Raw genomic sequence first — 19,413 nt, forward strand, 5'->3', positions numbered from 1 at the left:
AACAAAAATATAATTAGTAGTTTATAATACAGGATTAAAGATTTAAAGGAGATTAAATTTGAGAAAATCATTTAGTTTTTTTCTTTTTTCACAAAAGCAGAGCTACAATCACACTTTCAGAAAATATTAATACAAACATAAACAAGGATGAATAATATACACACGTGACAATGGTTTTACAATAATGATAACAACATTTATAAGAGTATTGATTAGTGCCTCTTGAGAGCGACGCCGGAGAGAACGACCAGGATCATGAAGAATACAACAGCGACAAAGGAGGAGACGACAGCTCCGCTGGTTTTCTGACAGAAGTCACCAAACTGCTGGCAAATGGGAAGCCAGTTCGTGTTCTGGTTTCCATTGTGTGCTACATATGATATCGCTGCCGCCGATGATGCAGCCGCCATGGTCAACCCCATAATCGCCTGTCCACCAAGACAAAGCATTGTTAGTGTTTCAGTGACATACTCATGTAATAGTATTGAAGTGTTTTGAGTATGTATACAGTGTCAAGAACGAGCAAGAGGAGTCTTGGAGCGGCGGCGAGAGGGCGAACGATGGTGACTACGGAGATAGGAAGTGAGAGGACGATGTATCCTGCAACCATGGACATGGCAATCACAAAGAACCTGTGAAAAAAGATATGACCTAGTTAGGTGACTTGAATGACAAGGAAACTATATAACTGATCAAGCATCAGTATAAGTCAGTTACTGGAAAGTTGGTAGATCGTCGTAGCCAGCTTCGAACTGTAAGAACTGTGTAAAGAAAGGAAGAGTCTCGTCGCTAGTAAACATCGTTCCAGCGGCCACTGATGCTGCAACAATGGCAGCTAAACGGAGGAGGAAGTCGAAGATTGAGAGACCTCTATTGTATCCACCAGTAGTGTGGTCTTTAGCTACACCGATTAGAGGAGATTTTCCTTTCATTGCTGAGCTGGACTCTGCAGGAACATCGATGAATGTAGATTCGTTCTTCATATCTCTTGTTTTTGGTTGCTTGAGACTAATCTTTTGTGTTGTTTCTGAAAGGAGAATCAAAGAGAGTTTGCTGCTTTGGTGGTGAACAAGAGCAACGGGGTTAAGAGTTTTTATAGGAAGTTCAGGGTTTTGTTGGAATAAATGGAGCAGAAGATGTGGATAATGAAGAGTAGTTGCTTCTTTTTTTCCTCTCTACACACTAAATAAACAAAGGGAGATGGAGTTGGTCAACATAAGTAAACAATAATGTAAAGTCAAAAGTCTCATTTAACTAAATAAAAGTGTGCTCATAATGTATAGTCTTCACTTGTCTCCTTTCATGCCAACTATTTAGCAGGATTTTTAAATTTAGGCACTGATAAGCTTTGGTTATAAAACTATATTTTTTACTATCATATGATCCATTACTCAAGTCACGAGAACAAGCAATCTAAAAAGCCTTAAAACCTATTTGATACAACAACTTGATCTCCAAACCCACATCCACCTATTAGACTTCCGAAGAATCATTGTCAAAGCTAAACTAAGAGTTGGTAGGAGACATAACCAAACAAAGAAAAAAGATTTTTTTTTACTACACAAGCAGTGCTCTAAAAGTCTAGTTCCTATAGTTTTGGAAGTAAACAGGGAGGACTCTCTTTCACATCTTCACTCATATGGGTACATGATTCCCGCATTAAACAGCATCTCTGGTTTTCCTGTTAACTAGTGGAGTCCATTCTCTTCGAGAGCTGCGAGGATTGGGTTGGCAGAGAGGAAGGTACAGGAGCAGAGCCATTGGCCTTGAGAGAAGGAGTGGCTTCTCCAGTAACGTTGAGTCTTGATGATCCCAACTCTTTTGAAATTGAAGGATCTTCTTGGACCTCTCTTTGCAGCATTTCCATTCGCCTTAAGGAAGGTACTTCACCTTTGCAGTACTTTCTCCACATATTTCTGTATGCGGATTCAAGAGCAACAGCAAAAGAAGGACCGTTACAAACAGGAGATCCCGCCATTAGGTCCCGAAGACTCATCCTCAGTTTTGAAAGAGCGGTGACATCAGAAGCTAGATCAACAGATAACTGCACATACTCATCCTCGTCTTTAGCAACCAGGTGTCCTAAACCTGAATCAAAGAAACGGTTGCATAAGCAAAACGATGTCCTGAGTAAAGAAACCAAACTTGACCGAGAGCTTACCAACTTTACTGAGAAGACTAACACCAACATTATGAGCATGTACTGAACCAGCCATTGTAACACAAGGAACTCCCATGTAGAGAGATTCACAGGTAGTGGTCGTTCCAGCATAAGGGAATGTGTCCAAACTGCATAAAAATGTGAATTCAGATTCATATGTAAATTCTATTAGCCTCATCGTATTCAGTAGTACAATGTATCAAAACTGACCTTATATCCATTAAGGAATAAGCTTGCATATGATCATGGTTGAAAAGAATCAACGGCAATAGATCAACCCGCTTTGATTCTAACCCAAGCTGCTCCAGCGTCGTGAGAAACCTCTGCCTAATGCTGTCGCAGCAGAAAGGTTTGCATTTTACCACCAGACGAGAATTGGGAACTGCACACAGTATCCTAGCCCACACTTGCAGCACCTTAGGAGTGATCTGATTCCAGAAAACGCAGAGATAAAACCATTAAAAGAAAAATACTATGGGGAGGTTGGTTAGTGTGTACGATCCAAGGACAAGTATATCTAACCTTTGCGAGATTGTTGAAGCTACCAAATGTGACAAAGCCATTGGAAAGAGCGGGTGTTGGACAAACAGGACCAGCCTCGGGAGATGGTGTATAGCAAAGAAAACACTCCGGAAGCCTGACCAGCTCCTCCACCTGTCTGCAATTAAATACACACAAAAAGAGACACTAAGATTCTATGTGGATTCACTCTGAAACCCAAGAAAACCATCCTGTTATGAACAAGAACGTACTTCTGTTTGGTATCTGGTGGATCAGCCAACGAATCAGTAATTCTGTAATCAACAGTGGGCAGACCCGTAGTATTTGGATAGCCGATCCAAGTAACCTGATATTTTAACCAGTAAAAGTAGACTTGAAATGAAAAATTCCACAAAAAAAGTTCCTAAAGAACAATATGAGACAATATTATAGACCCTCTCTCACCTGAAGAGGTGCTGGTCTGCAGGCCATTGTTCCCAACTTGTTGTTAGCAGTATGGCCAGTGAGTTCTACCAAAATGTCGATTTTGTCTTCTCGGACCATACTTGCAATCTTTTTCTCATCTATTCCGTATATATCTTTCCAAACTCCTCCTTTCTTCAACACTTTATCCCTAAACCTGAATGTTTTTGCATCTGCCTGTAGAACCATGAGAGAGAAAGGATCGCTCAAAGGAGAAAAAAAATGAATTGAATTGCTTTTACATAAAACATAATCATATATGGAGAAGCTTTTTCAAGAAAAACCATACCTTAACTACCGCTGAATAAACCACAACTTTGTATTTTGTGTAATCATGATGCGAGAGGGGCGCTTCGATGAAATAAGATACAGAATGAGTGAAGAAATCCGGGGAGATGTATCCGATGATGATAGGTCGATCTGGATCTTTAAGATTGTCCCACGAAGTGTACTGTGGGTGTAATCTTGTGAAACGCCAACCCCAGTCTCTGTGTTCATAAGAGCTTCTCACTGTAAGTCCCATAAAAGCAACAGAACCAAAACCCAAACTTCTCATAATATACATGTTATTAACCTGTGCGCCTCATATAGTTTGTCATCGAGTCCTTCATTTATGTAGTTCATGGCAAGCAATCGGTTCTACATAATGGAAAGGTAGGTTTCAAACACATACGTCAAATCACAAAGAGCACGCTAAAGTAGGCAATTTACCTGGCCAGCATTGCGAGAATCTGGATCTATCTTAAGGCATTCCTCATAAGCATCAATAGCCGCCGTTATATTTCCAGCGTCTCTGTAAAGAACACCTACATATGAATCGCACCATGAAACTGGTTAAAACCGAAACTGAACACCTAAAACTCATAAAGAAATTAATTTACAAGCAGTGGTCTCACGTAAGGAACAGTACAGAGGAGAGAAATCAAACCTAAGTTGTTAAAAGCTTCTGCATAAGTGGGATTAGCAAGGATTGCCTTTTCGATCATGCTGGCAGCAGCATCCATTTTTCCCTGTAAAATCAGAGGAATTAGCCTTCTATTGACTGTATAGATTCTATCAAGAAAACATGAAGCCATATTTGATCTATATCAAACCTGGACTGTGTAGACGACACCGAGGTTATTAAGCGACTGTGCAAAATTTGGTTTGATTGATAGAGCCATCTACAAAGGTTGGGAGTATTGTTAGCAACAATAAACAATGAAATAATTTTACATAAATAATACCTGATAACACTCCACGGCTTTATCAAGGTTGTCACGGTCTTTGTAAAGTACTCCCAAATTGTTGCAAGCCTCAGCACAATGTGGATTGAAGTGGAAAGCAAGCTCATAGAAGACAATTGCCTGCACAAAAGAACACAATCATGACCACATACATAGTTCATTATTTACCTCCATTTCTCATTCTAAATAATCAGGAAACTAAGTACAGAGTTTTGTACTGGTTGCGAGAACATGGACAGAAGGATGCAGCTATAGGTAGACAAACTTAACAAGATATAGATAATTATATCATGCAAATAAACGATCCGAAGAATTTAATAAACACGCACACAATTACTGACTTACATAAATGAAAAAATCAGAAATTAAATACCATGTCAAACTTCAGCATTTCACCATAAGCGACCCCAAGATTATACATAGCATCTGCATAGTGCCAGTTATAATAGAGAGCCTTCTTGTAATACGCCACTCCTTGGCTCACATCGCCTTCAAGTTTAACCTGAAGAAACATCACTGATAACTCAGATACACTCACAGCTGAACAACTAAATTTTAATAAAACTTAAGGATTATTATTACCTTTGTTCCTAAATCTGTCAGAGCTATGGCCATATTATTCTTGGCAATCTCAAAGTTTGGAGATACAGCTAGACATCTAATGGGAGAAGAAGAAAATCAGTGCCACAATTGTACCTTCAACAAAGTAGTAGTAAAACAACAACCAATATTTAGCAATGAAATAAAAGATATGTTACCTCTCATAACAGGTGATTGCCATCTCCAAGTCACCACGGTTCTTATAGATGACACCCATGTTACAATAAGCTTCAGCATACATAGGTCTCTCGAGTGCAGCCTTCTCGTAGCATCCCAACGCACTGTCATATTGCATCATTTCGGAGTACACAACACCTAAGTTGTAATACGCAGGCTGCATAACGAAATTTTAGCGTTAAGGATTAAAGGATCCGTCAAATGGTTCCAGTGGCAAACCACATAAAACAGAATGAAAATGAAGAGGATCAGAAAAATTTTACAGCATAGTGAGGGTCAATCTTAAGGGCTTCGTAGTACTTTTGAATTCCCTCCTGCGTATTCCCAGCCAGCTTCAGGCTAGTTCCAAGGTCGGTCAAAACAATGGCTAAACACTCCGCTGCTGGCTTGTATGATGCGTCTGCCATCAATGCTTTCTGGTAGGACTGCACAAAGGTATGACCATTTTACGTTAAGAGATTGTCACTTAAGCTAAATCAGCAATTCAGCATAGATAGAGGGAAAGCTAATATCAAACCTCAGCAGCTTCGACGAGCCTCCCTTCTTCTTTATGAAGTATACCACAGTGCGTGAGGGCACAAGCATTACCCGGATCCAACCTAATCGCTTCGGAAAAACAATCAAAAGCTAGATTCCCTTTGTTTTGCGTCTGCAAGCATATCCCTTTCCCAATGTGAGCTTCGACGTTCTTGCAGTCTTTCTCCAGCATAGTCTCGTAGAGAGCAAGCGCATCAGCAAACTTGTTGGCGTAGGAAAGTGTATCATTATTCCCTTGAGTCGCCTTTGGCGTTGGAGACAAAACGTCTGCGGTGGGAGAAGAGAGAGACCCATTGGCAAAACCATTCTCTACAGCTGGTGACCTCTCCCTCTCAGTATTATCTTCTATCCCAACCATCTCCTGAGCCTTTACAAGAAGAAAAATTACATCTTTACATACAAAAATGAAGTTCCGATGAAGCTAAAGCTTTGATCTTTCACAGTATAAGCCCCAAACCCAAGATCACATCACAGAAAAACCCTAAAAATCCAAGCTTTACAAAAGCACTTACGGGTGAGCGCGAGAGATGAACTTTTGTATGTCTAGTGATGAAAGTCTATAGCCGCTAGAGACGAAATCGAGCGGCTGAAGAAGGGGGAAAGGAGGAATGATCACGGCGAGTATGCATAGAGGAGGCTGATCTCCACCTCGCTCCGCCGTGAGAACAGAAAGCGTTGATCGGTAAGTAGCAAAAACTTAGGGATTTATAGCTCTCGTGAGCCCGAACCAAATCGGTGGAGAGGTTTGCAATTGGACGGAGCGGAGGCGGAGGCGGCGGTGTAGCCTCTGAGCTCCCCGGGGGGCAAGGCAAAGCGGGAGGTTTGAGGTCGGTCCGAGACAGCTGAGAGAGGCAACGTCCTCTCGTGGCTTGTTGTTATTATTTTATTTTTATTTTTATTTTTATTTTCGAGTAATTGTGGTTAAATACCTGAATTGTTAAAATTTACTCTTCGCGTGCAAAAAGAGTGGGCAATGAACAGAGAAGGTGACACAAGTGGGCGTCAAAATAGTTAGGATTGTGTCGGCCCACTTGCGTTTTGCGTTCTCGTTCTTACTTTGGTTTAGCTATCACTTTGTCTCCTAGTGATTTGCAAACTAAATGTCAAATCAGTTTGGAATAATAACTGGACCATGCTTTGGTTAAAGTCAAGAAAACATTATGCTATTTATAATTTCGATTATCCAAAGAGACTTATTTACTGCATGAACAAAACAAACAACTTTTAAACAACACCATATGTAATGTAGGAAGCTAGGAACCAACAATTGCTTTGTGTTGATGTTGATGTCAATGTGTCGCCACTCCAATTTAAAACCCACCAAAAATGCTTTAACTGAAAACAGCATAACAATGTGTATTGCTAAAATTAGGGCTCAACAATCTTGACAAACAAAAATTGTAGTATGATTTATACAGTGTGAATAATGCACCAACATTTCGGTCTGTAAAGCAAAACAACAAAACAAAACTATTATTGGGTATATTCAACTGAGAGTTTCATGTGATTTGTATGAAAATGACAAATCTACTGTTATTCAAACATGAATTTTAAAAACTCATTTAAAATCTACTGTTATTGAACTTAACATTTTTCAGAGTACTCTAGAATCCACTGTTATTGAAAATATTTTAAGTTGTGGAGTTTTAAAGTTTTCGGATGATTTTAGGGTGTTTGGGTGAGATTTTTTAGTTAAAAAAAAAATAAAACCCAAATCATATGGTTTTAGGTATATTCTAGAGTGGTTTAACAAAAATCACATAAATCTCTGCAACTTATTGAAATCATCTAAAATTTCAATAAAAATCAAATCACCTCAAATGTTATATTGAATACACCCCCCCCCCCTTCGTTAGATGAATAATGATAAAGAGTTGCATAACCTAATAGAAATTTCTTATATGTCTGATCTCCCCTTTTTAAAGTTGTATTTCTACAAATTGAGTGTATAATAATTTATAATAATTTTAAATTAAACTAGAGTTTGACTTGTGCACCCGCGTAGATTTTAGTTTTTTTTTTGTAAAATTGTTTAGTGACTTTTTAAACATATGGATTATTTGTCTAATATTAAGTTCCTATAAACCTACATGGACTTGTAAGAATCTGATTCGAACTCCGTCCAGAAAATTTGTTATATGCGAACAGAGTTTTATTTTAAAATAAATAAGAAAACAATCCACGGTTTGTACTATGAATATCTTTGTATAACTAACTATGTAAACAATTAAAAATATATATTTGTTAACCGATATGAATTTTTGTCACGAAATGGAGTAATTTTATTCAAACCTAAAAAAATTATTATGGTTAATACGCAAAATGAATTATGTCGAATTATTATGATAAATGCAATTAATGAAGTAGTTTAAAAAATGAAAAAAATGTATGTAAAATATATAATAGTTATGTTTTGTAATTCTGTGATAAATAAAATCGAATTAGTTAGAAAAGACAATAAATGAAGTGTTTAGAATTAATTAAAAAATGAATGAAAATATGTAAGAAACCACTTAAAATTAGGCAAGTATTACTTTGTATTTCAATTTCAATAGAATAAATATCATAATATCCAAAATTGAATATCATGATCAAGTAAGTAAGATTAAATGTTCATCAATTAAAAATAATCATAACCTTCATAGCAAAACAAAAAAAAAAACAAAAAGGATTAGAACCAATCAATAAGAAAACCAAATTGAACCGGGTATTGGTTTGGGTTAGACATTGCGTTTCGGTTTCGCTCCCACCCAACCCCCGAGTCCATTTCCTTCCTTCTCTCTCTCTCTCTCTCTAGGTAACAACGAAATCTCACCGTCTCTTTACGGTCACCGGCGATCGGTCAACAGTCGACCTCCGTTAGCCACAACTTTCCTCAATCGCCGACATGCCGATGACTATCGAAGGTAAAAATTCACCTCTCTCCGCTCTCTCTTATTATCTCCCTGACAGAATCGGGATCAGATTCGATATTGATTTCCCCTTTCGTTCAATCTCTCCTTGCTTGATGCGGAATATCTTCTGGAATGCTCGAATTGATGTTTTTGGTACAGTGTAAGTTTTAACACTCGAAACCTCTTTTATGTTGCTTTTGTTGTTACATAATAGTGTATTATAGAATTATGTTTCTTGTTACACAGACTTGCTGGACTTGCCTTCATGTTTTCATCTAGTATCCTCCTTCAGATCCTGGTATGATTATAATATTATTATTAGCTTTAGTTCTGTAACTGTAAGCCAAGGCTTTAGATCATTCTCCTGGTTACTAGACTTATTATTAGCTTTACGTAGCAGAGCTGTGGTTATATGTCTATTTTTGTACATGTGGAAAATGTTTTCTGGCAGTGGAACATTTTGAACCTTCTCCTGTTCTGCATATCTCAAGGTTTTGAGGTTTACTCTCTTGTATGTTGATTACTAGATTTGGACTTCAAAAACCAAAATAACATTGAGAATCGTTATCCCATGTCACTTTCCCACGCTAGCCGACGTGGACTTTAGTTTATGCTAAGCTGGAAAACTCAACTGCAACCTCTATGAGGGCAATGTCTAACTTGCTAATGACTTTATACTTTCTGAATAACTTCTCCAAATCCAAACACTTTCCCTCCTGATTGATTTAAGTCTAGTTTTTCTCTTGCAATTCGATAAAGAGAAGCAAGATTTGTCAGATTTTTTCGTATTTGATAAGTTTATCATATGATTCTCATCTTACTGGATTGTATCGTTTGATGAGCATCACAAACTCTAGTCATCTGAGCGTTTCGTTGGGTCTAATTGTCAGGCGTGTGCGATATATGGTAACTGGTGGCCAATGCTGTCAGCACTCATGTATGTGGTTGTGCCTATGCCATGTATGTTCTTTGGAGGAGGCTCAACCCAATCCTTGATTAGTCGAGATGGTGGAGGGTCAGTTAACTATAGCTTCGAATACTAATTCAAAAGTACAAAACATTAAATCACTGAATTTGCTTCTTGATAAAAACGCAGGTGGATAGATGCAGCGAAGTTCTTGACAGGAGCATCAACCGTGGGAAGCCTGGCGATTCCAATCATTTTAAGGCATGCAGGAATGATTGAAACCGGTGCAATGCTGATAGAATTCACATCGTTTTTCATATTCATATGCACCGTCATGTGTTTTCACCGGGCTAGCCTGGATGATGATTGGTAACAGATGAGTTGTTGTATGTTATTTACTAATTGGACTCGCATGAGAAAGAGAAAGAGAAAGAGAAAGAGAGAGGAGAGAGTTGAAGTGTGATGTGTTGTCTCCTTCTTTTGTAAAGCTTTGTATCAATCAGTGTCTCTGTAAAAAACTATTCATCGTAGTTAATGTGATGCTTTGTGTTTTTCTTTATAAGTTTTGTAACAAGTAACAAAGACTCAACAAGTCTATAAAGGGTGTGGCCTTAAACTTGTTCTAAGGAGATGGTAACCACGGACAAGGAACCAATCTCCTTCTCAATAAGGAGATGGTACTCTCACGGACAAGGAACCAACCTCATTGTCAACTGGGTCAGGGCCTATTTTCCCTCTTTGAACATAACAATATAGCATTATTTCTTCGTGGATACAAAAGCCCATGGGCCTAATATTGAGCCCAATAAGGGTAAAATAGTTTCAATAGAACTCACCCTCACACCCTGCATGTATATATATCCTCGCGGATCTTCCCTAATCTCATAAACTGTCTAGCCGTCTGCTAGTGTTCGTCTTTGCAATTTAGGTTTCGTCTTTTTGTTGTTGTTCAAAAAAAAAGGTTTCGTTGTTGCTTAATCTTAGTTTTGTTCTGTTGCTGTGAAAGTGTTTCTTAATTCTTTGGTTTATTCTTTTTTTCTGGAAGCGGCGAGGATGATGATTCAATTAGATGTGCGAATGGTTTCATTATGAGCTTACAAACTTAATTTGGCAATTATTAATCTGACTTCGCCGTCATCTTCTTTGTGTTTTTTTTTTAATTCTCTTGTAAATTTGAGGAATGGATTGTGAGTGATGATTCAATTAGATGTGCGAATGGTTTCATTATGAGCACACAACACTAAATTTGGCAATTTTTATCTGACACTTCCATTCCTCCCAATATTTTCCCAGGTTTTTTAACCCAATTTGTTTTCTTTTCTCGTTTTATTCCGATAGTGTATGGGGTACTTTCCCCAAGCTGTGAAATTGATATAGAAATATACACCGTAGTCACGGACAGTAAAGAAAACTCTGCTAATCGAACAACAGAATAACAAGTTACTCAAATTTAATCCACATGCTCAACGAACGATAAAAGAGATTGATATCTTTCGTCAAATGTTCGTGGTGTAGAGAGAGATAAACTAGTTTTCTGAAGATTTAGTTTAAAAGACTATTAAGTATAATGATCTGTATATAAATCATGATTCCTAAACCCTAAAGATTAGTTACATTGGTAACAAAGATGAGCATAGGCCTAAATGTAGGTCGACAAGGACAATATGTGGGATATTATTTGTTCTAATTTGTCAAATAGAAAGTTAAAAACTATCCAGTGTCAAATAAAAATTTGCAAAACTAGACATCATTTTGTATAAACGAGAAGCAAAAAAATATTGTATGCTGCTTTGGTATCACCAGCAAAGTATCCACTGTGGGAGAGCAAGCTGTTAGCCGAGTGTTCAAGTAAAATTCGAAATCGGAAAGATGTGCTGTTGTTTTTTGTCACCTCCAAAGTCTCTTTTGTCATCTACTCCTCGAAGAAATCTTGGAAGAAGTCTGCATTGTTTTTTTACTAAATGTTCTCTTCTGCCGTTTGAGAACTAATGCTACCCACGGACTCAAAATGTTAGTGAATTTCATATTAGAATTGTTTTGGTATTGTGGCCACATTCGATTTAAAGATTTTTTAGTTGGAATACAATCTTAGTGTAACACTAAATTTTGTAAATCATACAATCAGTAGTCTCTATAGCTAGAGAAATTGTTTACATCAAGCAATAACAAAACTAAACCAATTAAAATATTTGCGGTTTACCATAGCAAAACAGAACAATGAGATACAACACCATTAGACAGGAGCTAACAGGGCCGAAGCCAGGAAAAAAATTAGTGGATGCATAGTGCTGATAAAATATATTATGTACGGAAATTAATGTGATTGTGGGTTGCATTGAACACCCTACCACAAGATCTACTGGGTGCATTCTCTACCAATTGAACTAATTTAACATAATTATTGAATGTAGCATGACAATTCTTAAAACATTACGGGTTGCACTTGCACCCAAAGCACCAACTTAGCTTTGCCCTTGGGAGCAAACATAACACATAAACAACAATTATTGTTGCTGAGCAGTCTTTGAACTCAACGCCAATCATGCTAAAAAGTGAAATGAGGTTTTGGAAATTAGAGAACGCCCGTGATTGAAACCTCAACTAAATTTTAGCTCTTACGCCGGAAGCAGACTAGTGTTGAAAATTCTTTTGATTAGTGTTTTCACTCCGCACTACATCAATCAAACGACAACGTAACTAGGAATATGATTTTCTTTTAATACTTTTTTTTGCATGATAACGAAACGACGACGTAGCAAGGAAGCCAAGAGGTGAGGGTAATCACGTCAATTGACACAGTGGTTTCGACGTAACCCTAATCTATAAAGTTGATTTGTAAGCGCCGAGTGTATATCACGGCCACAGCTTCCAGAGACGAGCAACATCCCAAAGCCCCTAGCATTTCGTCTCTCGTCATCCATTGTTGAACATGGTAAGCTCTTTCTCTCCAATCACTAATCTAGAAACTCGTTAGGATCCGAACTCTGCTGTCAGATTATTTCTTAGATTCCACTTAGGTTATCTATATCCCGATGTTCCGTACCCGTAGATTCTTCTCTTCATATCCGTTTTGATCTTTTATAGTCGAGGAGAAAGACCAGAGAGCCCAAGGAGGAAACTGTCACTCTCGGACCCGCTGTTCGTGACGGAGAGCAAGTGTTCGGTGTTGTTCACATCTTTGCTTCTTTCAATGACACTTTCATTGTAAACTTTCCTCTTTGATTCTCGCTGCATGTTTATTATAATATCACTATACCAGTATATATGTTGACTCTCTTGTCAATTTTCTTTGCAGCATGTGACTGATCTTTCGGGAAGAGAAACTCTCGTTCGTATCACCGGTGGGATGAAGGTGAAGGCAGACCGTGATGAGTCCTCTCCTTATGCTGCTATGCTTGCTGCTCAAGATGTTGCTCAAAGATGCAAGGTCAGCAAACTTTTTCAGGATCCATGCTTTTTTTAAATAATGATTATCCTAATAATCTTATAATGCGATATGTGACAGGAGCTTGGCATTACTGCGATGCACGTGAAGCTCCGTGCCACTGGAGGAAACAAAACCAAGACTCCAGGCCCTGGTGCTCAGTCTGCTCTCAGAGCCCTTGCTCGTTCCGGCATGAAGATTGGTCGTATAGGTAAGAAAGAAACTCAACACTCTTTTTTTTTTTTTTAAGTTTAGATACTTGTGCGTTTTGGTTGATAGGAGTCTTTGTTGAATGTATTTTGTGCAGAGGATGTGACTCCAGTACCCACCGACAGTACACGTAGAAAGGGTGGACGTAGAGGAAGAAGACTTTGATTTCCTTATGGTTGTGCCCTTGACTCTGTGGTAGTTTCTTGGGTTCACACTTCGAAGTTAGTTTGCGTCTCGTTCCATTTTATCTTTCATGTTACTTCTAAAACATTATAAGTTGTGTCTTTCTTCAACGTTGTAACTTTTGCATTTGGAGTTTTGGGAATGAGAAAAAGTTAGCGACTCTAATCACGTTGTGTTATTATTACTTACTCTTCTCTCGCCTCTTATCTACTCCCTCATCATGTTATATAGGTTTAATTCATTAATAATCTTTTGGATAAAAGATTTTCAAATAACTTTTCGATCAAATAATTAAACTTCATTGGCCAGTTTAACTGTAAATAAATGTTGTTAGGCAAATATGGGGATGCAATAAAACAGAGATAATAATGATTTAGATACCAGTCGTTCATCAAGGGTGTTTGGTCTAGTGGTCTGATTCTCGCTTCGGGTGCGAGAGGTCCCGAGTTCGATTCTCGGAACACCCCCTATATTTTTTCCTTTAGCAGGTGAAACCCTTTTGGGCCTCACCAATAACACTGGGCCTTAAACGACGCCGTTGATTAACAGACCGACGTCAGACTTTTTTTTTTTTTTTGCTTATTCTCTCTCTCTGGAATCATTCGAGTTCGTTCCGAGCTGAGAAAAACCCTAATCTCTCCTCCTTTTCCATCGTCTTCTCCGATTCTGCAAGCATGAGTCGATCAGGTCAACCTCCGGATCTCAAGAAGTAAGCTCTCTTCGCCACCTATTCTCCTTTCGATTTTCGACTCTTCTCTTTAATTACAACCACCGGATTCTTCTTCGTGATTCTGATTATATTCGTTGTGGTTTGATGTGATACAGGTACATGGACAAGAAGCTCCAAAGTAAGTTTAATCTCTTCTTCCACGCTTAAATTCGCTTGCAGCTCTTAATAGCCATACAATTTAATTTGTTTGAACTGTATCGTTGTGATTGCTACTTTTAGCTATTTGCTTACACTGGTTACAAATGGTATATTATAGAGATAGATTATTTGTTCTTGTTTCTTTTTGAAACTTTGCTAGAGTTTTCATTTTATTGTATCTTGTGGTATGGTCTCATTTACATTCTTTCTCTCGATTGTAGTTAAGCTGAATGCCAACAGAATGGTGGTTGGAACTCTCCGTGGGTTTGACCAGTTCATGAATCTTGTGGTGGATAACACTGTTGAAGTCAATGGTGATGACAAAACTGACATTGGCATGGTGGTACGTGTCCCTCTGTCTCTTTCTTTAAAACCCACACGAATCTCATAAGAGTAGTAGTAGTAGTAGTCTTTTTCATCATTTGTCATGTTTTAATTATATTCCATGATTTCTTGGATGCAGGTGATAAGAGGAAACAGCATTGTCACAGTTGAAGCGCTTGAACCAGTTGGAAGATCTTAGCTTTCTTATTACTTTGCACTATCCGTCACCATCTTCTGTATTTTGACTCTCTGTATTGAAACTTAATTAGTAGACTATCAACATGAATCTACCTCGACCAAGTTTGATATGATGATGAATTCCTCTTCTTTGTTTACTCTTGTGTTCTGAAGTTTCTCTCTACTGTTTTTGTAATTACTATCCTTGAGTTATGAACTGTGGCAGGTTAAACGGGTCTCTCTAGGTTCTATATTCCTTACAATTTAGAGTTTTGGTTCCTACAATTAAAGATGCATTGCTACACCCTTTTACAAAAGAAAAAAACAACAAAGCAGACATGGAGAAAAGCTAAGTTTTATTGGGCCAAACCTCAAGCAAAGCAAAAGCCCTTTGTTGTGGGGACTTGGAGTTTGGGGTAAATAAGCTCCAAACGGTTGCAATCTTTTTCCTTTCCACACTTTTTTTTAGTGAGATCATAATTATGCCGTTTGGCTCCTCTGTTTTTGATTGAAAGCTGCTTTAAGAAGTGAAAGCGGAAGGAATAAAGGAAGACATGTGCCCCCACGAAGCCTTGTTGTTAGGCAAATAAGAATGAAAATGATACATTTCGAATCTAACAGCAACAACACGTAACATACAACGGAATGTTCGGCACACGTGGGGGTGATGGTCTAATACCAAGTGCCATTCTTCTTATCGTTATTATAAATCAACAACATAACTTATAAGTCACATCTACCACGAACTATCATGACTCATATGTACTTTATTGGTAGAAAAGTAGGTATTTGTGTTTTGTCTACAAAATTCTTCTAAACTTTTGTTGCAAGTCATCTACTACGATTTGGAAGTAGGTATTACTGTCTGTATCTATGGTCGGGGAATCTCAAACTCATATAACACAAAAACATAATTTACATCTCTACAACAACTAATCCGAAAAGAACTTTCACCAACTTCACTATTCTTTTCCTTTTTTTCTTTTGCACCTTTCTCTTTAGTTATGGGGAAAAGGTAAAAAGTCTTGTAGATGGCTTCCCTACAACGGTAACTAAAGTATTTTTTTATCAAAATTCGTGGACCATACCGACCATTGCAAGTAACTAAAAGAATCACACTAGATGCAAGTTGTTTAATGAAACTTCACCATACTATTTGGATTTCTTCAAAATCTGATTAATACTTATCAATCAACAAAAAGTCACACAAACTGGTCTTACTTACTGTAAATAATAGTTTACTGTTTTTTCTCAACTGATTCTACTGTAAAATTTCACCATTGAATGAAAAGGAGTAAATTAATACTCAGAATTTGATACTCCCTCTGTTCCTTGATAATAGACTTTCTAGAAAAAACGTTTGTTTCAAAAAGATGTATTTTTTGTGTTTTCTATGAAAAAATTGTAAACTTCAAGAAAATTAATTGACTTTACTGAATTAGTATTGGTTAAAAGTTATTGAAAATTGAAAATTACAGAAAACGATACATTTAATATAGTAGTTTAATGTGTTTTCTTAATATGTGTAAAAATACTAAAAAATTTATCTTTTAGGAAGAGAGGGAGTAATATTTAGTAAATCTGAATTTGATATTTCACATGGTAACAAAAGCTAATACTTCTTCTGCTTGATATTCTTCTTGGAGCTGAGGCAGCAACAGCAAAATCATATTAATAAAGAGAGAGTTAAAAAAGACAGCTCGACCTTCACCTTCCTCGTTAGCCCTTCATCATCTTCTCTCACCTAACTCCACCACTCTCCTCTCTCTGTGTAGAAGAAGAAAGATTGAAGTGTGATAATTACAACCCACCAACTAAAAGTCTAAAAACCCTTTCTTGAATTCAACTCTACGCGTCGCTTACTACCCAAAAAGTTTTAATCTTTCTATTCCCCAACAGCCATCATTAACTACCCATTTACTAATCTCCTTCCCACATTAAAGATTGTCTCTTTAGTCCCCTCTGAGTTTGACCACCTCCACTGTTCTTCTTTCCCTCGAGAGAGAGTACCCATCACTCCAAGTCTTGATTTTTAATAAGGATAAAGATGGCTAGAGTGCTAAAATCCACCCAATCATGCCACTTCCCTTCACCTTCAAGCTCCTGCGTAGGCAGCAATGATGGTAACAGAGACCCACATTCTCTTTTTAACATTCCCCTCGAGGAAGAAGAAGACGAAACAAGCCAGAAAGAGAGAGAAAGATTCGAGCTTTCATCTTCCTTTGAGATTCTCGCTTCTGCTATCAGAAAGTCTTTAATCAGTGGCTGCGTTGGCGAAGAGATAAATCTTTCTTCAATGGAGATTGGTGTCCCTACAGACGTTAGACACGTGGCTCACGTCACCTTCGACCGTTTCCACGGCTTCCTCGGCTTGCCCGTTGAGTTCGAACCTGAAGTCCCTACACGCCCTCCTAGTGCAAGGTTTCGTTTTGCTTTTAATCTTTAAGTAAAAAGTAAAAAACAGTTTCTTGAAATGTTAATTTCTCTTTGCAGTGCAAAGGTGTTTGGTGTCTCTACTGAGTCAATGCAGCTGTCTTACGATACTAGAGGGAACGTTGTGCCTACGATACTCTTGATGATGCAGAGTCACTTGTACAGTAGAGGAGGGTTAAGGGTGGAAGGAATCTTCAGGATTAACGGTGAGAATGGTCAAGAGGAGTATGTAAGAGAAGAGTTGAACAAAGGTGTTGTGCCTGATAACATTGATGTTCATTGCTTGGCAAGTCTCATTAAGGTATATAGTTGGATGATCTTACTCTCTCTCTCTTGTTGTTTCTTTTTTTTTTACTTACTGTCTTTTTCTACTTAGGCTTGGTTTAGGGAGCTTCCTACTGGTGTGTTGGACTCGCTCTCGCCAGAGAAAGTGATGGAGTCTGAAAGCGAAGAAGAGTGTGTTGAGCTTGTGAGGATGCTTCCTTCAACGGAAGCTTCTTTGTTGGATTGGTCAATCAATCTGATGGCTGATGTTGTGGAGATGGAATGTCTTAACAAGATGAATGCTAGGAACATAGCTATGGTTTTCGCACCTAACATGACTCAGGTTAGTTTTTTGAAACTCTTTTATTTGTGGAGGTTTTGGCAAATGAGTAATGTGTAATTTTGAATGCAGATGTTGGATCCTTTGACGGCTCTGATGTATGCTGTGCAAGTCATGAACTTTCTCAAGACACTTATTGTGAAGACGCTTAAGGACCGGAAAGAGTCTCGAGATAGGTTGGTTCCAGGTTCGAACCCGGGTCCTAGGGACGAGAATGGTGATCAGAGTAGCAGACAGTTGTTGCATCTCATAGAAGTTAACAAGGAGGAAGCTGTAGATACCGTTGAGGTGGAAATGAAAGACAAAGAGGAGTCTGAAGTACAAGAACCTAGAGAGATTCTTGGTGTAAAGTCGTCTCTGATTAAAAGCTGCCAGTATAATAACAATGGAGGTTTTGGAAAGAAGCAGAAAGGTTGGGAGGAGAAGAGGAAGATGAAGAATGCTAGTAGTATTGTGGGACGTGTGAATTACAGAGTTGAGCTTTTTGAAGCTTGGCGATGAAAAAAATAGATTCCATTCATTCATGTTCTTGATCCAACTTTTGGGTTTTCTTGATTTTGGTTTTGTGGGATGGTTTTGATGATGGTTGCTTGTGTATCAAGAGATGCTGCATTTCTGCATATAATGTCAAAGATAAGGTTTTTGCTTCACTTCCTTAGGTTTTAATTTGAAAGGTCAGAGTGTGCATCTTTCCAGGAATGGCCACATGTCCTTATCACACAAGATGTATGTTCATGTCAAATGATCTACATGGATAATCCCATTATTGGTGAAAAACTTTTATTGGTCTTATAATCCTAAGTGACAAGGATAAACTGCAGGTATTAGATGAATGAATGCAAAGATTATTATATATGTGGAATACATTTTGTCCTTTTCTTCTGAGAAGAGGTTATTCTTTCCAAAATATAACAAGATGCCTATAATTACAGAAGTATTAATGAATATCTTTTAAAAAATAAAGGTTATTTGTTACTGTTAGGTTTTATATTAATAATATGGTGATATACATAACTCTTATATTTATTTCTATATTAGGATACCTTTGATACATAACATAATTAAAATAAAGAAATTATTGTTTTACATAAGCAAACCCGTATATACGAAAATACATAATTTTATGTAAATTTTCATATAAATAATAGTCCAATGATAATGTGGAAGAGTATAAAATATACAACACCAAATTTAAATATATATAACAATTTTATCATACATTAAAAAATTTATCCATACAGTACAGACGCGTGATTCATATTCTAAAAATGTGGGTGATACAGTTAACGGTTTGAAAACCAAAACAAAATTAATCAATATAAGATATATTTTTGTGTTTAACAATGTCATATTAAACAATTATTTCATTAGGTAAATTTTAAAAATGTATAAACTATTATTTGTACAATATAAATATTTATTTATACTCCCTCCATATCACTTTAAGCTGTGTTTTAAAAGAAAAAAATTGTTTTATTTTAATTGATGTTTTCAAGTTTCTATGTAAAAAGTAAATACAATTTTATGTTTTGACTATTTGTATTCTGCAGTATGATTTTTTTTTGTTGAATTATCTGTATTTATTATTCTTTTTATACACACGAGAAAGATTGAATAAAATTTTATAATTCATTAATCGATGTGCAACAACCTTAAAATCCACTGTCCGCAATCAAGCTCTAGTAACATATTACAATCAGAATATACTTTCCAGGAGAAGCATCA

General features: G+C 37.3%; 6 protein-coding genes and 3 non-coding genes across 11 annotated transcripts; 7 read left to right on the forward strand and 2 right to left on the reverse strand.

Moving 5' to 3' along the window:
- Window positions 1–41: 41 nt before the first annotated feature.
- Window positions 42–1,207, reverse strand: LOC111215740 (casparian strip membrane protein 2-like). The gene is made up of 3 exons (XM_022719785.2): window positions 718–1,207; window positions 509–632; window positions 42–428 (listed from the first exon to the last, which is right to left on the reverse strand). The coding sequence occupies exons 1-3, from the start codon at window positions 981–983 to the stop codon at window positions 213–215; spliced, it is 606 nt and encodes a 201-aa protein (XP_022575506.2). The 5' UTR covers window positions 984–1,207; the 3' UTR covers window positions 42–212.
- A 189-nt stretch (window positions 1,208–1,396) lies between these two features.
- Window positions 1,397–6,566, reverse strand: LOC111215739 (probable UDP-N-acetylglucosamine--peptide N-acetylglucosaminyltransferase SPINDLY). Of its 2 annotated transcripts, none has more exons than XM_022719784.2 (18): window positions 6,177–6,566; window positions 5,645–6,025; window positions 5,391–5,552; window positions 5,109–5,284; window positions 4,933–5,008; window positions 4,724–4,852; window positions 4,351–4,470; window positions 4,219–4,287; window positions 4,053–4,134; window positions 3,836–3,930; window positions 3,699–3,763; window positions 3,414–3,612; window positions 3,107–3,301; window positions 2,914–3,008; window positions 2,684–2,819; window positions 2,372–2,589; window positions 2,162–2,289; window positions 1,397–2,088 (listed from the first exon to the last, which is right to left on the reverse strand). In XM_022719784.2, exons 2-18 carry the CDS (start codon window positions 6,020–6,022, stop codon window positions 1,685–1,687), a joined length of 2,727 nt encoding a protein of 908 aa, XP_022575505.2. In that variant the 5' UTR covers window positions 6,023–6,025; window positions 6,177–6,566; the 3' UTR covers window positions 1,397–1,684. The 2 variants fall into 2 exon arrangements, with proteins under 2 accessions (XP_022575505.2, XP_022575504.2); XM_022719783.2 differs by having other exon boundaries at window positions 5,645–6,031; window positions 6,177–6,565.
- A 1,805-nt stretch (window positions 6,567–8,371) lies between these two features.
- Window positions 8,372–10,024, forward strand: LOC111215741 (vacuolar protein sorting-associated protein 55 homolog). 2 transcript variants are annotated; one of them, XM_022719788.2, is made up of 4 exons: window positions 8,372–8,570; window positions 8,805–8,856; window positions 9,449–9,573; window positions 9,655–10,024. In XM_022719788.2, exons 2-4 carry the CDS (start codon window positions 8,824–8,826, stop codon window positions 9,836–9,838), a joined length of 342 nt encoding a protein of 113 aa, XP_022575509.2. In that variant the 5' UTR covers window positions 8,372–8,570; window positions 8,805–8,823; the 3' UTR covers window positions 9,839–10,024. The 2 variants fall into 2 exon arrangements, with proteins under 2 accessions (XP_022575509.2, XP_022575507.2); XM_022719786.2 differs by having other exon boundaries at window positions 8,399–8,718.
- Window positions 10,025–10,508: 484 nt separating this feature from the next.
- On the forward strand, window positions 10,509–10,601 carry LOC125609691. Its single transcript, XR_007339842.1, has one exon. It is a non-coding gene; the product is annotated as a small nucleolar RNA Z266 (small nucleolar RNA).
- A 43-nt stretch (window positions 10,602–10,644) lies between these two features.
- LOC125609692 lies at window positions 10,645–10,739 on the forward strand. Its single transcript, XR_007339843.1, has one exon. It is a non-coding gene; the product is annotated as a small nucleolar RNA Z266 (small nucleolar RNA).
- Window positions 10,740–12,212: 1,473 nt separating this feature from the next.
- On the forward strand, window positions 12,213–13,447 carry LOC111215742 (40S ribosomal protein S14-2-like). Its single transcript, XM_022719789.2, has 5 exons — window positions 12,213–12,397; window positions 12,550–12,669; window positions 12,761–12,892; window positions 12,971–13,100; window positions 13,197–13,447. Exons 1-5 carry the CDS (start codon window positions 12,395–12,397, stop codon window positions 13,262–13,264), a joined length of 453 nt encoding a protein of 150 aa, XP_022575510.1. The 5' UTR covers window positions 12,213–12,394; the 3' UTR covers window positions 13,265–13,447.
- Window positions 13,448–13,677: 230 nt separating this feature from the next.
- On the forward strand, window positions 13,678–13,749 carry TRNAP-CGG. Its single transcript has one exon. It is a non-coding gene; the product is annotated as a tRNA-Pro (tRNA).
- Window positions 13,750–13,816: 67 nt separating this feature from the next.
- LOC111216092 (probable small nuclear ribonucleoprotein G) lies at window positions 13,817–14,809 on the forward strand. Its single transcript, XM_048779967.1, has 4 exons — window positions 13,817–13,991; window positions 14,108–14,130; window positions 14,372–14,493; window positions 14,614–14,809. The coding sequence occupies exons 1-4, from the start codon at window positions 13,957–13,959 to the stop codon at window positions 14,671–14,673; spliced, it is 240 nt and encodes a 79-aa protein (XP_048635924.1). The 5' UTR covers window positions 13,817–13,956; the 3' UTR covers window positions 14,674–14,809.
- A 1,502-nt stretch (window positions 14,810–16,311) lies between these two features.
- Window positions 16,312–18,338, forward strand: LOC111215948 (rho GTPase-activating protein 4-like). The gene is made up of 4 exons (XM_048779966.1): window positions 16,312–17,072; window positions 17,145–17,385; window positions 17,461–17,691; window positions 17,761–18,338. The coding sequence occupies exons 1-4, from the start codon at window positions 16,699–16,701 to the stop codon at window positions 18,187–18,189; spliced, it is 1,275 nt and encodes a 424-aa protein (XP_048635923.1). The 5' UTR covers window positions 16,312–16,698; the 3' UTR covers window positions 18,190–18,338.
- Window positions 18,339–19,413: the final 1,075 nt, after the last annotated feature.

Source organism: Brassica napus, chromosome A5 (genome assembly GCF_020379485.1).
Source record: "Brassica napus cultivar Da-Ae chromosome A5, Da-Ae, whole genome shotgun sequence".
In the NCBI taxonomy this organism is placed as follows: domain Eukaryota; kingdom Viridiplantae; phylum Streptophyta; class Magnoliopsida; order Brassicales; family Brassicaceae; genus Brassica; species Brassica napus.

What these genes read in the sequence shown, in the direction of transcription:
- LOC111215740 (XM_022719785.2), bottom strand. Translation starts at nt 983, where the DNA reads ATGAAGAACGAATCTACATTCATCGATGTTCCTGCAGAGTCCAGCTCA. An exon ending in GACGATCTACCAACTTTCCA is followed by an intron (nt 633 to 717) that starts GTAACTGACTTA and finishes CTTTTTTCACAG; the next exon opens with GTTCTTTGTGATTGCCATGT. An exon ending in TCTTGCTCGTTCTTGACACT is followed by an intron (nt 429 to 508) that starts GTATACATACTC and finishes CTTGGTGGACAG; the next exon opens with GCGATTATGGGGTTGACCAT.
- LOC111215739 (XM_022719784.2), bottom strand. Translation starts at nt 6,022, where the DNA reads ATGGTTGGGATAGAAGATAATACTGAGAGGGAGAGGTCACCAGCTGTA. An exon ending in GCAATCACCTGTTATGAGAG is followed by an intron (nt 5,009 to 5,108) that starts GTAACATATCTT and finishes TTCTCCCATTAG; the next exon opens with ATGTCTAGCTGTATCTCCAA. An exon ending in AGAAGCTTTTAACAACTTAG is followed by an intron (nt 3,931 to 4,052) that starts GTTTGATTTCTC and finishes ATTCATATGTAG; the next exon opens with GTGTTCTTTACAGAGACGCT.
- LOC111215741 (XM_022719786.2), top strand. Translation starts at nt 8,552, where the DNA reads ATGCCGATGACTATCGAAGGTAAAAATTCACCTCTCTCCGCTCTCTCT. An exon ending in ATTGATGTTTTTGGTACAGT is followed by an intron (nt 8,719 to 8,804) that starts GTAAGTTTTAAC and finishes CTTGTTACACAG; the next exon opens with ACTTGCTGGACTTGCCTTCA. An exon ending in GTATCCTCCTTCAGATCCTG is followed by an intron (nt 8,857 to 9,448) that starts GTATGATTATAA and finishes TCTAATTGTCAG; the next exon opens with GCGTGTGCGATATATGGTAA.
- LOC111215742 (XM_022719789.2), top strand. An exon ending in CTTTCAATGACACTTTCATT is followed by an intron (nt 12,670 to 12,760) that starts GTAAACTTTCCT and finishes TTTTCTTTGCAG; the next exon opens with CATGTGACTGATCTTTCGGG. An exon ending in CATGAAGATTGGTCGTATAG is followed by an intron (nt 13,101 to 13,196) that starts GTAAGAAAGAAA and finishes TATTTTGTGCAG; the next exon opens with AGGATGTGACTCCAGTACCC.
- LOC111216092 (XM_048779967.1), top strand. Translation starts at nt 13,957, where the DNA reads ATGAGTCGATCAGGTCAACCTCCGGATCTCAAGAA. An exon ending in CAACCTCCGGATCTCAAGAA is followed by an intron (nt 13,992 to 14,107) that starts GTAAGCTCTCTT and finishes GATGTGATACAG; the next exon opens with GTACATGGACAAGAAGCTCC. An exon ending in AAACTGACATTGGCATGGTG is followed by an intron (nt 14,494 to 14,613) that starts GTACGTGTCCCT and finishes TCTTGGATGCAG; the next exon opens with GTGATAAGAGGAAACAGCAT.
- LOC111215948 (XM_048779966.1), top strand. Translation starts at nt 16,699, where the DNA reads ATGGCTAGAGTGCTAAAATCCACCCAATCATGCCACTTCCCTTCACCT. An exon ending in ACACGCCCTCCTAGTGCAAG is followed by an intron (nt 17,073 to 17,144) that starts GTTTCGTTTTGC and finishes TTCTCTTTGCAG; the next exon opens with TGCAAAGGTGTTTGGTGTCT. An exon ending in TCGCACCTAACATGACTCAG is followed by an intron (nt 17,692 to 17,760) that starts GTTAGTTTTTTG and finishes TTTTGAATGCAG; the next exon opens with ATGTTGGATCCTTTGACGGC.